We start from the raw sequence: 16477 nt of genomic DNA, 5'->3' as shown, positions 1-16477 counted from the left end.
GACTTGTGTCTCTGCTATTGCAGCTAGAGGAAATCAAAACCAAAGAACGTAATATAGGACAACTAAGAAAGGATTTGCAGACACTGCAAAATAGCAAGAGACAAACTGAAGCCAAAACGAAACCCAAAACGAACGAATCAAGCCAAAAGCTTAAGAAGCCAACTACGAAAACTACAACAACCACAATTACAATAGCCACAAAAGCTAAAAACGAAACAGACATCAATGATATACTACCAAATCCCCTACACCAGGCTCAAGTTACAACTGAGGTGAGTTGAAAACAAAAGTTAACATTGTAGGGTTGCCAACCTGCTCATGAATGAATATAACCTTAATATGTTTGCATACGAAGGGAAAGAATTAATTATCGTATATATATAGATACATATACTAAATATCAGGTTACATTTTTCGATGAAACCCGCTCTTTATATTCATATTTATATACATACATTGTTAAATGCCGAAAGTAAAAGTGCTGTGTAGCAGCATACGAGTCATATTTTTATAAATTAGCCAACACTGGGGACAAATATATACCATGTTCATGAAATTCAAAGAACAAGACAGCACTGAAGCAAGTAAAACGGCGAAAAATACGAATTAGTCCAGTAATCTTTCCTTGTTAAGATTTTTCCACTTCGTATATCATTTATCATACATTTTTGTTACCTAAAACTACATATAGCTTCAAATCACCATTTTGTATTAAATGTAGTGCAATTATTCCGTTATTATTCAACATCAATCTTTATTATTTGATACTTTAAGTCCATTTAAAAACCCTTTTCAAGCTTTTTTAACCTTAGTATCTATTAGGTTATGTCTTAAAGCTGCAATAATTTAGTCGGAGCAATTAATTAGACTAAAGGCGAGATTAACACCCCACAACTGGAATATAACTACCTTACTAAAAAAGTTTTTATATTGTTAACTTTATTTGTAATTACTTTTTTAACCAGGGGTTATTTGACCTCTTGTGGTGTAGGCACTTGAACTTGTCCAACTTGGCACGACAAAAAAAAAAAAACACTCAGCCAAGCACACACAGGTTAAATGTTAAGATCTATCTCTAGATAACTTCATTTGTATGTGTATCAGTTTTTTGTTTTGCTTTTCGTGCTCTCGCTGAGTGCTGCGGCGGTTATGCGCGATTGGCATGATCTATGATATAATTTTGCGTTAGTTATGAGAACGGCCAAAGACAACAATCGCCGTCTCGCGATAAAAACCTGCTACGCGGCTGAAACGTGAGACAGATAAAAAGAAAAAAACGACAAACACGCTGCAGGCAACTGCAGCGCAAGTGTTGCAAGTCGATCGAACAAGAGAGTGCTGCGAGAGAGAGCGCGGGAGGCGCAGAAGAGAGCGCCATACAAAAGCCGGTTTCGCACACACAGACACAAATACGCATACGGCATGGGAAACAACAAAAACAGCTGCAGCCGCACTCACTCGCACTCACTTTCTCTTACCTGAGCGCGAGAGAGTGAAGAGCGCGCTACTCGCTACTCGCATGAATGAGGTCTAAGCCGCTAGCAAGCGACGCCTCGATGTCAGGTTGAGTTCAGTTTTGTTTCAGTACGCAGGCAACGCAGGTGCGCATGGCCCGTTTTCAGTGCGTCGCCGTCGCCGTCGCCAGCCGCGCAGCAGCCAAGTGTCAAGTGTACTGAGTTTTTATTTATATTTGGAAGCGGAGTTGGAGTCGGAGGCAACTAAAAATAATGCAACACATGCAAAGCAAATGAAATCAGAAATAATTTATAAATATAATTTTATTGTCGAAAAATGGGCTCAATGTGTCTTTGCCATTGTTTGTAATTGGGTGAAATTTGTTGGCCTTTTCAAAGTGCCGCAAAATGTGAAAGAGTAAACCAAGTGCATGGCGCGTGTGTGTGTGTGCGCCGAAATCAAACACAAAAAAAAAACACCTTTTGTACAATCGCCAGAGCTGTTGTTGTTGTTGTTGTTGTTGTTACCTTTGAATCGGATAACAAAACATTGTACATATTTACAGTTTGTCTTTCACTTTTTCCCATTGTTTTGCAAAACTGTTAGGCTTAACGCACTATGGGCCTGGCGGGGCACTCATAATTTCACCAAATTTGCAGCACAGCTTAACCAAGGCAGAAAAACATTTGGAAAAATTAATTGTCTATGCAGCGTTCCGTTCCGTTTCGTTCCACTGATTGAATTCAATTTTACAGTTCATTAATCGCGCCCGCCTGTAGTTGGATTTTGTTATTCTTCCCTTTTTTATAAATATTCACTATCGAAGCATATCGAAGCGGGCTTTCAATATTATTAGCTGTTTAATAGTTCTTTAGTCGTCGGGCGGTCTTTCTGTAAGATTAATCATTTGCATAGACTAAGTGCAGCAGCAACTGCAACTACATCGGAACGATGTCATCTAACAGGAACAACATCAGCAGCAACAGCAGCATCAATAAACAAATGTGTGTGTGTGTGTGTGTGTGTGTTTGTAAGTGTGTTAGTGTGGGGAGTGTGTGTCCCACCAATTGGGGTCAGTGAAAATCTTTTTAAATGTTAACGCTATTTTAAATACGATATGTTGCTACACATACAGGCACACTTTACTCACACACACACACACACACACACACACACACACACACTGCAAAATTTGTGGCCATCTTCAGCGTCATCGTCAAACGACAGTAAAAGCGTAGCCCCCCCGAAAAGTGAAGCTGTAATGCTAATGATCAAAATGATGATGATGTTGTGGATGATGTTGCTAAAAAAAAAAACAAACTGGCATCCAAGTTTCCAATATGCAAAGTAACCACAACACATGCTAGAAAATAAACGGGGTGTGTGAAATGTGAACCATATGCAAATCGCTGTGAATTGCCATTTTTTTAGGCATTTTTTGTGTTTTGGCAGTGTTTTGGTCTATAAATTTGTGTGTTTTTATTGTAGTGAAAATAACACGGTGAAAACAAACTTGTGAGACAATGTTGTAAAACGCATCAAATTTTTTAAGATGAATAATCAATTCAATCTAACAATGGATTACTATTACGAGCGCCGAGACGTGAAGGTAAAACAATTTTTATTTGTGAAATTTTTTAAGTGTGAAACTGAGCACGCTAGTATGTGTTGTACCATTGCCGGAGAACAAATCCCAACACATGGCATCCGCCGTATTGTTTGACATTACTCATGCATTCATTCATGCTCATTACGCATACAATAGCTATGTGCTGAATGGCATACAGGGTAAAGCAATTTTGGGGGTCTGCTGCTGCCTATAAACATATGTATATAATAGTATGTGACTTATACATTAATATTTTAGAAATCCCTTAAGTGCATTTCTTTCTTTCTCTTTGGTGGCCTAATTTATAAGACATTCTTAAATGCGTGCCAAATTCCAATCTTTACTCGCAGTCTTAACTTACGCTCAAGCTAATAAGTAAGTTCTCCAATGCCCTCCCTCACTCTTCGAGCTTATTCTAATACATGCTTGTCCCCACAATTTACAAAGCGTTTATTTATAGTCCTCCTCCACACAGAATCGTTTTGCGCTTTAATATATGCATTCTTTTTTTCAAGATTTAATTGCAAATTTGCTCAAATATGCCAACTATGGTCGTATATTAGGGCTTACCTTTACTTACGCTTACATATACTGTCAATTTTTGGCTTACACTTTTAATTAAATTGCTTTCTGTAACCCTTTGAATTATATCCCTTATGTTAACTGCTCGGAGCTTCACAAAGCTTCCCCTTGTGGCTGGAGTATATTTAGTGTATATTTGTGCATTGTAATACTGACTTTAATGCTTTTTGAACTTTTTGGTCCATCCTGTTCCCTTGATGGGAGACAAACAGCTTTATTTAGTAATAGGTTTTTATTTGAAAATGGTTTCAAAACAAAAACTTGTGCAATAGAGAGATAAACTTTTTATCGAGCTTCTTCTTCATATTTTTTGTTTGGATCTCAAATCCAAAAACTTCACTTGCGATTATATGATTAATATTAGAAATGGAAAAATCATAGCTATTCGGGAGTTTATTTTTGGATTGGAAAGGCAAACACGAGAAGATTTAAACACTGGGATTAACCGCACACACGCACGTTGTGTCTTAAGAGGGGGGCTATCAATTCGAATTAATGAGCGTCATGTCAACAAATCTACCTTGTCCATTCATTAGTTCAATTAGCTTGCTGCTTGGTTTTGGGTTACAGCGACTGGGTGGAAACTGATAAACAATATAATTCATTAGCGCATATAAAACTTTCGCTTTCGCAAGATCAAATCAAAGCAATGGTTATATATATATATGTATGTATGTATTTTTTAGTTTGTTTTCTTATGCAGACTCAGTGTCTGTGGCTGACAAACCTGTATTACAATGCCAAATGCAAATACATACATAAATAACCGATCATGTGCATATGTATGTGTAAAAGTGCATACATATGAAATGAATATGTGTATTTGGATATAAAGCATCGCTGGCTGCAGCTCTTGACACGTAATCGTGCAACGGGAGGGAGTCGAACCCGGAACGCTACCTAAAACTGCAGTCGATCGAGTGAAACCTGTCCGCTGTGGCAGAAAGGAAAATCATTTCACACAAACAATCACCGCGACGGCCTCTGCTTGTGGCTTGTGCAAACAAAACTGACGTAGACCAACATACACAACACACACAGCACACACAACAAACAAAAACACAAGCCACAAGACCAAACACTTGTGCATTGCCAGACTACAGACTATATAGCACATCAAGTTGCAACTTGTCGACAGATTTACACACAATCGTTTGAAACTTAGCTGGCAGCACTGTGGCAAGCTGCAAGATGCTAGCTGCAAGCGGCTGCCTGCAACGCACAGTGCGGCAAATGGTATGGACTGAGATGTTAGAAATAAAATTAGAATAAACTGAGCCCGATCTTAGTTCTTTATGGATCAATTAATATTCAAATGTTCACAATAATTTAAAAGACGCTTTGACAACTTCCAGAATTGCCAATAATAACTGAAACTTTCAATTACTTTTTCACTTGCCATTTTTTATTTAGTACAAATCTTCTAGCGTGGTTTTCTGATTCTAAGAAGTATAATTTTTCAATAGTTAATGCTTTGCAATACTTTTTATGGTTTTCATTCTTAAATTAAAATGTAATTGTTAGCAGGAATCGGTCAAAATATAACTATACAATTTGGTATATCAAACCCAAGTTGTAAAAACTGTATTAAATGAATTAAACCAATTCATACTCGATAACAGTACAAACTATTTCGATAACTACTTTAGTGATCGATAGCACCAATCGATATTTGAAATTGATCAAACAAAATTAATTGAAAGTATTTAGACTAGATAACAGTAGATATTGTTTTGATCATTATGTTAGTAATCGATAGCACCAATCGATATTTGAAATTGATTAAACCAAATGAAATAAACAAATTTAGATTCGATAACAGTATAAACTATTTTGATCATTATCGATAGCACCTATAGAGTTATGAAAATGATTAAACAAAATGAATTAAACGAATTTAGACTTATTTTATTGAATTGATCGTTATCGATAACACCATAGACTCCTTTCTGCTCTTTGGAGTAAGTTCAAGTTACTTACATGACTCGCTGCACTGTGCATCGCTGCATTTAGCCCAATCTGCATGAGGCAATTTTCATTGGGGCTGATTGGGGCAGCACTCTAAAGATAGAGTCATCAAATCTGTGCATACTGTCTATCTGCCTGCCTGTCTTTTTGTCTGAGGCACTTGCTTAATTTGCCCGGCACGTTGGGGAGTTCGTTAACTTGCGCCGTTACGCAAAATGTTCTTTTGGAATCGATTCAAGAAATTACCATAACGGTTAGCCACAACACAACGCCGATCATTTCAAAACCGAGGCGAGTATCAGACGACTAAAAGGCGTGCAGCTATTCAGGCGCGACTCCATTTGGGGCCTGCTTAGGTATTCATGGCTCTCTCAGCGACCCAATGGGCCTGTTGCAAAACGACACAATACGATACGATACGATATGGGCGGCGATTGGTCATTGCACTGGGCTCTGCTATATATATATTTTTTTTTTGGGTGTAGCCCACCTCATTTCACAATTGATTAATGATTTCACTGTGGCGCATACCTATTTTCATTATGTTTGCGGCCAATTGAGCGTTGCAAATTAGCATAATGCCTGGCAATATGCGTATAACATGACCATAATCGGAGTTATATAAAAATCAATTTGATATGAAAGTGAGAGACAGGGAGATACTTTGAAAATTGATATGAAAATGGGCGTGTTTGATTCGAAAGTGATTTCGAGTCTTGATTACTTTTGTGGGGTCAATTAGCCTGTCCAGCCGATTGTATGATATCGTAGCGGGGGCTCGAGGAGTGGGGTTTTTTACTCGCAGCACGCTTCGTGACCGTGAAATTCGTGACATGCTCCGAAGATAAACAGCGAATGGTAAATCAAATGTTTGAGTATTTATGTTCAAACTTGCGTGTAGCTGATGATTTAAAGGAATCACGACATGCATTTACAACATACAACTGTAAAAGATACCTACTTAGACACGGTACGGTGGGACTCAGAAGTTTTGGAAAAAGTCAATTACTTGTGCTAATCTACAAGAACCCTTTACCATGAACATTGCAATGCAAAACAATTGTCCATTTCTTAAAAGCATTTTATACTAATTTATATGCTAGAAATATATTAAATGTAAAGTGCTTACCAATAATGCTTAAAAGAGAAGCATATAAGAGATACTAGGTTAAATTTTGCTTCACAAATGAATGGGAAAAGATTTGTAGGAGTTACTTACTTTGGGACAATAGTTCTAGCCAATCCTTTAAAGCTCGGTGAATGACTTTTGTCGGGTTTGTGCCTATTTTTATGTTGTTAGAAACAACAATGTTGAGCATAACAATAAGTTCTAGATGTGCTTTGGTCTGTCCGACAATTCTATAGATTGGTTGCTTTTGGCATCAACGGAGGGTCAACAACCTGTTAGCGTTCAAATATATCAAGCAGTAAACCGTCTATAACAATGAATTGGCAATTTCGTGGCGTTTTGGGGCAAGAAATCAAGTCATAACTGTATACGCTGACAGCGGAACGTGTGTGCCCACTTGTTGCACGCTTCTCTCAAGCTAACAAGCAACATGTGGACAGCACCTTATGTTGATTGTGGCCAAAAGGCACTCATGAACGCTATTTTTCCTATTCCCGTTCTTTTTAGATAACCCAACTCAAGAATATTGAGCTAATCAACAATACGAAGAATGTGCATAAATCAACGCTCGAAATGCGTACAACAAAGCAACAGCAACAGCAACAGCAACAACAACAACAACTGAAACAACAACAGCAACAAGAAAAGCAACAGATGAATCATGAACAAATCATGACTGGAGAGGGAACAACAACAACAACAACATGGATGGAAACGCTGCTCACGAGCAGCGCATCCGCCACAAAGCCCACAACAAGGGAATACAGAACAAAGGTGAGCATTCGTCGGATATAAGTAAAAACAAATTGTAGTATAAACCGGGCTTGTTCAGGCAACTGCTTTTTGTTGCGCTTCAAAGTTAATCGCCAGTTTTCCGCCTGCGATTGTGAATTGATACGGAGCCTTTTCTATTCACAAGGATTATCAAAACAAACTGAACGGAAAATTCTGCCCATTTTCCAAACTTCCATCCGACGTATGAAAATGCCTATGAAAAGATGCGGTTTCTCTCCGTTTGTAATTCTTTTGTCTCAGAGAAAAAAGCTGGTTACATTAATAAATTTACGGGGTTTTAGTAATTACCATCCGATCGGCTTCTAACTCACTTTAGAAGATCTTTATAAAAATTTTTATTTCTTTGGTCCTTAACACTTGCATCAAACTTACTTTTAAAGCCCTACATAAGTACTTAATCAAAACATGTTTCAGCGATTATGGAAATTCCATCCACAACTGTGGTAAATTCAATACTTTTTATATCCTTGTGAAAACTTGTCTGATGCGTGTTTCAAACCTTTGGCAAAGTCACCCCTCTGGAATGGACGATAAATGCATTCATGTTATACACTTTCCGCGAGTCTAACATTATTATTATTATTATTTTTAATTATTTATTATTATTATTTTAAAAGGCCTACATTTGACCATAATACATAAGTATTTTAGCGATTTTGGAATTTCCACCCGCAACTGTGCATATTTGGCTAAAAATCTTCACAGATCTTTGTGATATGTTTTTTGCAAAGTCCGCCGTTCTTGGATAGAAAATGAAGGTCGATGGCTTAATGAACGAAAGCTGCTTTTTTGATCCCAAGATTCTCACCACAAGACTGACAAAGGCAGGAAACTTTTTCAAACTTTTAGTTCTTATGCGGTGGATTTTAAACAACTTTTCAAATATCTATGCCAAATTTAATTTACACGTGGAGTTCCAGATAGGGTGGATAGATTACAATTTATTCAGGGACGAGAGCTGTTAAGTTGAAGCACCAAACTTTTACAAGGCAAACGAGCTAAATGCCCATTAGTATATATATATAACATATATAGATAGATAATTTAAGTCTAAATAATAATTTGTTGCTCCAGGACCACAACTCGGATACAGACTCAGCGCTGTCTTCAGCGCCGCCTTCAATTAGTCCACAGCCACCATCCAGTGGCGCTGACAGCGGCGTCATGTGGCAAGCAGTAAGTACAGGCAGCTGCCTATATTCCTTATCTATTCACACATGTATTAAATATCACCCTCTTACAGCTGCAAGATCTAGACAAGTTGCAAAAGGAAGTGGAAATCTATCACAAGGAAAACGAGCGTCTGCAAAGCGAACTGCAGCTGATTAAACAGGAACTGCTGACAGCCGAAAAGGCCGCCCTCTCGGCCAACAACAACCACACACGTATCAATGAGCTGCTGCAGCGCATCAAGGATATGGAGGAGCAGCAAGTGCAGCTAAACACCGAAGCGAACGAGCTGCGTGAACAGAATGAACTGCTCGAATTTCGCATACTCGAACTAGAGGATGATAAGGTGAACAGCAACAAATAATATGAAAAGATACAGTTGAATTCGGGACGCCGAAGATAGAATACCCTTGCAGACATTTAGAAAACATATTTATACCCTGAACCCATTAAAAATGGGTATAAGGGTATATGTGCAAAATCCAAATGTATGTAACAGGCAGAAGGAAGCATCTCCGACCCCATAAAGTATATATATTCTTGATCAGCACCAATAGCCGAGTCGATCTAGCCATGTCCGTCTGTCTGTCCGTCCGTCCGTCCGTCCGTAGTTCCCGCGCAGATCGAGTTTGTTTCCGATAATCGATAACTTCCTCCGTTTCCAAGCAATCGATAAAAATCGATATCGATATCCTGTTTTTTGGGCAATTTTGGTAAATAATAAGAGCTAGAGTCACCAAACTTGACATATAGCTTCTAAAATAGAATATATATATGCATTTGATGTTGGAAGAAGAGGGTTCAGGGTATCCCCTAGTCGGGAGCTCCCGACTAGAACCTCTTGCTTGTTAAATTTGTAAATGTAGAGTTTAGCTAGAAAATATTAAATAGGAAAAGAATATTCATAAAAAACGAATGCTTAACTGATCCGGAGCTATTATATTTCGATTTTGATAAGTTATTCTAGCATAGAGAAACGACTTTTGTTAAGACATCGTGAAGAACAATACCATTTTTAGTAAAGAATCAGCTTTTGACTAACTATTCGAATGTTGCTCCAAATAGTAATATATAAAAGATTTTGATCATTTATCAAGGTCATAGTGAAGATTGTAATAACTGAGTGTGGCTAAAATTTAAACAAATATTTTAGATTGAGAGGTTTTATGACAGCTATATGATATACATTCCAAATAATACTACTAATATAGCTAAAACAGGATTTGGCAATGGATACTGATCATGAATATGTATACTTTAAATGCGTTCCATATTTAGTGACAAAATTAAAATATCCAATGCAAGGGTATAGAAAAGCGCTCAAAAGCCAGTTTACGAATAACGCTCAAAAGAGCAACTCGAATAGCTGCACGAGTTTATGAATGAATTGAGTGTACATAGCGAGTGTGTTTGAGTGTTTTGTGGTGTCTGTGTGTGCTTGTGTATGTGTGTGTGTGTGTGTGTGTGTGTGTGTGTGTGTGTGCTGCCTCAGCTGCTTCAGCTGCTTGCTTCGTGCCTAACAATGGTTTAGTTTTGTTTGGCGTCTTAGACAGTGCGGAAATTGTTTTGATTAACGGACAACGGTAATTTCAATTAAAAAGTGGATTTTATTTAAATGGAGCAAACATATTTAAAAGCAATTTTATATGAATAATAAGCATTCATATAATTATTATTATTTGACTTTATATAAACATAAACAAGTGCAGTAATTATCAAGTCGCCATTGGGCCAAGTGTTGACCAAGTTTTATTAATGTTGTGATGATTGCATTATATGTACTATATAGTAGCTATAATACAAAATTTGAACTTCATAAGTTTGGGTATATATATATATATCAACAACTTAAAGCCCACATCTATTGCTGTTGCTGGCCTAAAAGGCGATTTGTCTAAGCGCTGTTTTTGGCCAAGTTCAAATTATTTGTTGGCTTTGTTACTCATATAAGGGCTTGCTCTTAAGCTAACAAGCTGTCAAATGTTGTTTGTGAATAGATATGTATATATATATATATATATATATATATTGTCTCAATATTACTCACGACATTGCTACACACCTTTTATTATTTTTATTTTGTGCCTTGTTACGTTTAATTTTTAGAGCCGAACGCCAAGCTTTTAAGTCGTTCAGCTTGAAAATCTAATTCGTTCGCTTAACTGCAATAACAAAAACTAATTACTGTTTATATGCAGACTTATGTATTTTTTCAGTGGGGAGGCTTGCCTCTAAAGTGAAAATAACATAAGAAGCATCGTTAATCAGTGGTGCATTAAGCCAATGCTAATCGCAGCAGTTGCTTGCATTACAATTAAAATAATGTTTTGTGTTTCGAGCAAACAAAGCTTTTAATGGCAAAATTTCACCGTTATACGATTTTTAAAAGTATCAGCGTTATTTAAGAGGTTTTTGGAGAAAATAAAGTCGAAGTTTCCATTGAATTATGAGAATATTTCAATGAATATTATGAATATATTATATATGTACATCAATGGAAAAATTAATTTTCAAATTTGTTTTTATTATATAATGTTTATTTTTAATAAATAAATATTGTACAGCTTTGTAAATTATTATAAGAAGCTTAAAATAATTTTCACAAAGCTGAATAATTGATAGTTTGGACATTTAAAGAAAAATCTACCAAGAAGCAACAATTTTAAAAGCACAAACAAACCACATAGTTTAAAGTTTTTTTGAAATAAAGGTCTCAGGTTTAAAATTGATTTTAACATAATAATAATTTCTTAATGCTGTTAAAAATAATGCTTAAAAGACTTACATATTTTTGTTTGTAATTTTCCATAGGCAATCTAAACCAATTTAGAGCAAGACATCTGTATAAACAATTTTTATATACATATGTATGTACATATATTTTCAGCTAGACGGCCAGGTGTGCATTGCATGCCCACCGTGCTGCAAACGTTCCTTTTGAAACGAGTATCCACATGACTCACCCTCACACTTACACATTGAAAATATATGTGTGGAACTTACGCTCCCCATTGCGATTCTTCTCTGTGAAGTGTTTGTCTTCCAAAACTTATTTTTCATTGGTGTAATGATTTTTCCTGGGGCTTTGAGCGATATTTAATTAAGAATGTCGCACAAAGAAGGGAACGAGGTCATTTGCTGATTTTGCATTTATATTATATTTAACCTTCTTGAACGTAACATATAATATTTACCAGAAAAAATAACATCTGACCGCTTTAATCATAAAAACGGTCTTAATAAGATCCGTCCGTATGTCCGTTTCCGATAGGAATATAGGATTTAATAATTTCAATTTGATAACAGTGGGAGCGTAAGCACTGGGACCGGGGAAGCATACCATTTGCTCAGCTGGGTACAGGGTATACGCAAGTCATGCGACCCCGATTAGAGCACTCTTGTTTAGCTGAAATACTGAAAGCCTAGCAGTAGTATTTTTATCAATTAGGGCTTACACATAATTTTCATTTTATTGGACTTTATTATTTTATGAATTGTACTATATCGTATTTAGATGGATGGCACCTGTGAGGATCAGTGTCAACGTTTGGAAAATCTATTGCGCACGAGTGCCCAGCAATTGGATGACAGGGACAAACGCTGCCTGCAACAGTTGCTGATGTGCGTACAGCAACTCGATCTGGATGCAATGGCCGAACAGGATAGCTGGCAGGCAACGGTGAGTATATAAAACAATATGTTTTGATTACATAAAAGTCAAGGCGTATGTCAGAAAGTCAGAAGTTGGGGACAAGTCGTTTTGAAACGACAAGATTTACATTTTAACCGCAACAAAAGAAAACAGTTTTTTTTAATCGTTAAGAAAATCAATAGAAACCCGAATTAAAAATTCAAGTGTGGTCTCATTTTGCTGCCTTTGCAGACGAAAACGGAACCACGTGCGAGGCACAGCCGCATCGTAGCCACCGTACAGCCGTATAGTAACAGTGCCACACCCAGTGCGCCCACAACGCCAAGCAAACAACTGCAGCGAACTGGCAGCAACGCCTGGCAGAGCAGCAGCCTCAGCGAAAGCGGTGTCTTTGTCGAGTGCGATTTATCCGCAACGTCAACGGAACGCGAACCACATCCCCACCTTCAATATTATCAGGAGCGTCTCATCCAGTTGGAAGGCAAGCTCCTGGTCTATGAGAGCAGCGGCGAAACGCAGGCAAAGCATTTGGCGGAGCGTCTGCAACGTGAGCTGCAGCTGAATAAGCAGGTGAAGGAGCTGATCGAACGTGTGGAGGTGCTTGTGGAGCAAAACGCGCTGCTGGACGAGGCCAAGTGTGAGTTTGAGGAGGCGGAGAACGATACACGCCTACATTTGCAGCGTAACGAGGAAGAACTGGAAATACTGCGACAGCGTAACGTGGAGCTAGAGTTCGGAAAGGACGCTTTGGGCGCTAAGTATCGGGATTGCCGTGCTGAGTGTCTGATATTGCGCGAGGACCTATGTGCCGCCGAGACTCAGCTGGAGCATCTGCGGGCGGAGCGACAACGTGCCAAGCAGCAATTGGAGAGTTTGCGCCGATCAATTCCCCTACTGCTAATTTACCACCTATTGGCGCTTGCTAGGATTAGCCCTGGTACCAAAAACATGGGCAATGAGGAATCCCTGCCACAACGCACACAAGCTGGCGCTGCCAAGCCGGCCTGTGGACCCTGCAGTTCTGGTAAACTCAAGCAGAGCATTATTAACAGCTGCGCGAATGCCACGCAGGATCCAGGCGCCGCGCGTGAGATTAATTATCTAAAGGATGAGATCAAGACTTTGCGTTGTTCCCTTAAGGACCTCAATACGCGTCATTATGAGGCCATGGAAACGGCCGACTCGCACTGGGTCGATCTGGAGCGTGAGTACAAGTCGCGCGAGGAGGCCTATCGTACCAAAGAGGTGTGCCTGAAGCAGAAGATTAACAAGCTGCAGGATTGCCTGCGCGATGATTCGCGCGCTGCTGCCGAGAAGATACAACAGTTAGAGGAAACTGAGCATGGACTGAAGACGTGCCTGGTGCGTCTCACCAAGGAGCATCGCGATCTGATGGAACAGAATCGTGCGATGGAAAAGGAAATGGAAAGCCGTGCGGCCGCGGAACGTCTCGCTACGGAGCAACTGCAGCCACTGACCGAAGAGCTGGAGAATGAGAAGCGACGCTGTCAGACGCTGATCGACGATCTCAGTTTTGCCAAGAAGCTACAGCAGAGCATGGAGGAGCAGCTAAAAGCGGAAACTGATTGCCTACGCCAGCAGATCTACGATCTGAAGAAGGAGCTAATGCACATCGAGGTGACCAATGGTGAGCTTAAGGAGGAGGTGCGCACGCTGGAGGCGAAAATTGCTGAAATGGAGGAACAGCTGAAAGCGTGCGAGGAGCGTGCATGTTGCCTAGAAGATGAGCTGCGCACAAAGGATGAGCTAGTGCAACGACTGGAGAAGAAGCTAGGCGTCTGCCCCGAAGGCTTTAGCCTGGCCGATGAGCTCTACGACAGTCCGGAGAAGCGTGCAAAGCGTGAGGAGATCAGAGATCTAGAGGCAGCCAGTCAAGGCCTGGGCTGTGCTTTGAGGGATTTGGAGGTAGGTCTTTATATCGTGCACTTATTAAAAATTATATATATATATATAAGAGTCGCAAATAATCCTCTTTGACGACGAGCTGTCTGTCTGATCGTCCGTATGATCATGTCAAGCATATAACTTGTATTTATAAGGTTTTTGCACATTTCAGTGTACCGGGCAGAATGAGGCAACACACAAGTCTCTAGAATTAAGAAACACTAATTTTTGAAGGTGTTTGTGTGTCACAATTGGTCGCATCAAATTTTATAACGACCTTACCATAAATGCGGAAGCTTTTGATGAAAGCACTTCCTATAATGTGTCAATGGTAAGAAACACAGGGAAACACAGAGATATGGATGGAAACTAGTAAAGGGTTTCTGTTAGTCGGGCCGTCTCTCGTACTGTACCATTTTCATACTTAGTATAGTTATGAAAATAGATAAATTAAATTCTGGCTTAAGTTTTATTCTGTAGGATTCTTGACAATATTAAAAAATGCTAGTTTTGGTTTTTTGTTGGCACATAAACACATAATGATATGACACAACCGCTACTTATGGAGGTGAAATCTGTTCCTTTTGTGGACTTGAGCACTTTTCCTAAATACATGGATTTTCCTTTATTAAATGTGTGATATTTTCTTTGTAGCGCCGCGAACGTGAGCTGCCCACGCACAAGGACTTCCAGACGATAGCCTGCAGTGTGAAGCAGTTGGCGGATACCATTCTACACGCCCAGAAGCCACCGGTGAGTGAATGTGAATGTGAAGGTGCTCAAGAGCGACCACCTTCTCTATGTAAGACATCTGAATCGAAGCGAGAGGGTGAGAAAGGGGAGAAGAAAGAGGGCGATAACGACGGGGAGGCAGATGCGGCAAAGGATGCCACTGAAAAGGCGGCCGACGTGGAGGCGCCCACAGAAGGGGCTCCCGCTGAAGAGGCGCCCACAGAAGGGGATCCCGCTGAAGAGGCGCCCACCGCAGAGGCACCCGCCGAAGGGGCGGCCGCTGAAGAGGCAGCAGCTGCTGACGAGGATGCTGCTGAAGCAGAAACCAGCGGCAATGTCACCCCAGGGCGAACTGCGGGTGGCGGATTGTCGGGAAGGGAGGGAATTGGCATAACCCGGATTGGCAAGCAGCTTAAGCAGCAAATCTGTGAGGTGCCCACAACACTGCGCCGCCTGATATATGGCAAGCAGTTGCCGCAGTTGCAGCAGCCGATCCAGTCAATGGATCTGCAAGTGAATCTCAAGAATCAGCTGCAGGAAGCACGTTTGGAACGGACGCAGCTGCGTCACAAGCGTCAGCAGTGCAAGCGCTTTGTTAGTCATCGCCTCTATCGCGGTCGTGTGCGACGCAGCGGCGGCACCAGTCGTCCAATTGAGATGAACCTCCATCACAGCTATTCCGTTGCTAGTTTCCATTCAGCAGCCTCGGTGCACACGGCGCACACGGATTCAGCGCCTGCAACAACGCGCACACAGTATGTGGAGATCATCGACGCACAGTGGGAGCAGGCGCAGCTCAATGGCCTGGCCCAGACGGATCCCATCAGCTCACAAAGCCAGCTGGTGCAGGTGATGCCGCAGGTGTGTGACCAGCAGCTGCAGACGGAGTGCAACACCCAAGAGTGTGGCATACAAGCGGAGAATGTATGCGTGGAGGCGCGTCTACTGCTGTTGCCGGGCAGAACACGTGCATTTATGCAGCTGCTGCAGGAGTGCATCAATATTGAGGATGACAACTTTGGCGTGGATGTTTTCCGGGCACGTGTGCTGCAGCTGTGGGAGGGTAGCGAAGAGTTTCGTGACCATATCGAGCTGCTGCAGGATCTGTGCACCGATCACACGCGTGCAGGCGACACACCCGAGCTTTATGAGAGCTACGATGTATTCGTGGCCGTGCTGGGCTGTGTGCGTGCCCTGAAATTTGCTCTCAAACCAAGCAATTCGCCGTTGCTGCACCAGCTGGAGGAGCGCATCAATGAACGTTTGATAAGTTTTCATAATCATAAAGTCGAATCGGAATTCTATTGCACCATCTACTATCCGGTGGAGCGGCATAATCCCTTGAAATTCGGCGAGGATACGTGAATACCAAATTATCCGAAGTTGCCGCCAGCTTCAGCTTAGCTTAACTGGCGAGTTTTTGCCGTTGGCGTTCAGAGTTATTTTTTGTACAAACCTTGGGTTACACTTCAAATCCTCT

General features: G+C 40.4%; 1 protein-coding gene across 3 annotated transcripts in view; it reads left to right on the top strand.

Annotated features, from left to right (window-relative positions):
• LOC115770914 (myosin-11-like) overlaps window positions 1–16477 on the top strand; it is a 34943-nt gene that overhangs the window by 7034 nt on the left and 11432 nt on the right. For 2 of the 3 annotated variants that reach the window (XM_030716360.1, XM_030716359.1), the window contains 7 exons: window positions 24–272; window positions 7251–7517; window positions 8613–8714; window positions 8782–9054; window positions 12223–12387; window positions 12592–14286; window positions 14920–16382. In XM_030716360.1, the coding sequence (XP_030572220.1) occupies window positions 24–272; window positions 7251–7517; window positions 8613–8714; window positions 8782–9054; window positions 12223–12387; window positions 12592–14286; window positions 14920–16362 (4194 nt within the window). In that variant the 3' untranslated portion in view covers window positions 16363–16382. Of the gene's footprint in view, window positions 1–23; window positions 273–7250; window positions 7518–8612; window positions 8715–8781; window positions 9055–12222; window positions 12388–12591; window positions 14287–14919; window positions 16383–16477 lie in introns of those variants that run through there. The other variant, XM_030716361.1, reaches the window with a different exon arrangement.

Source organism: Drosophila novamexicana, unplaced genomic scaffold (assembly GCF_003285875.2).
Source record: "Drosophila novamexicana strain 15010-1031.04,08,12 unplaced genomic scaffold, DnovRS2.1 tig00004560-arrow-pilon, whole genome shotgun sequence".
NCBI classification, from domain to species: Eukaryota; Metazoa; Arthropoda; class Insecta; order Diptera; family Drosophilidae; genus Drosophila; species Drosophila novamexicana.
Note: the sequence above shows the minus strand (reverse complement) of the source record. Positions and strands in the feature narration are given on the sequence as shown.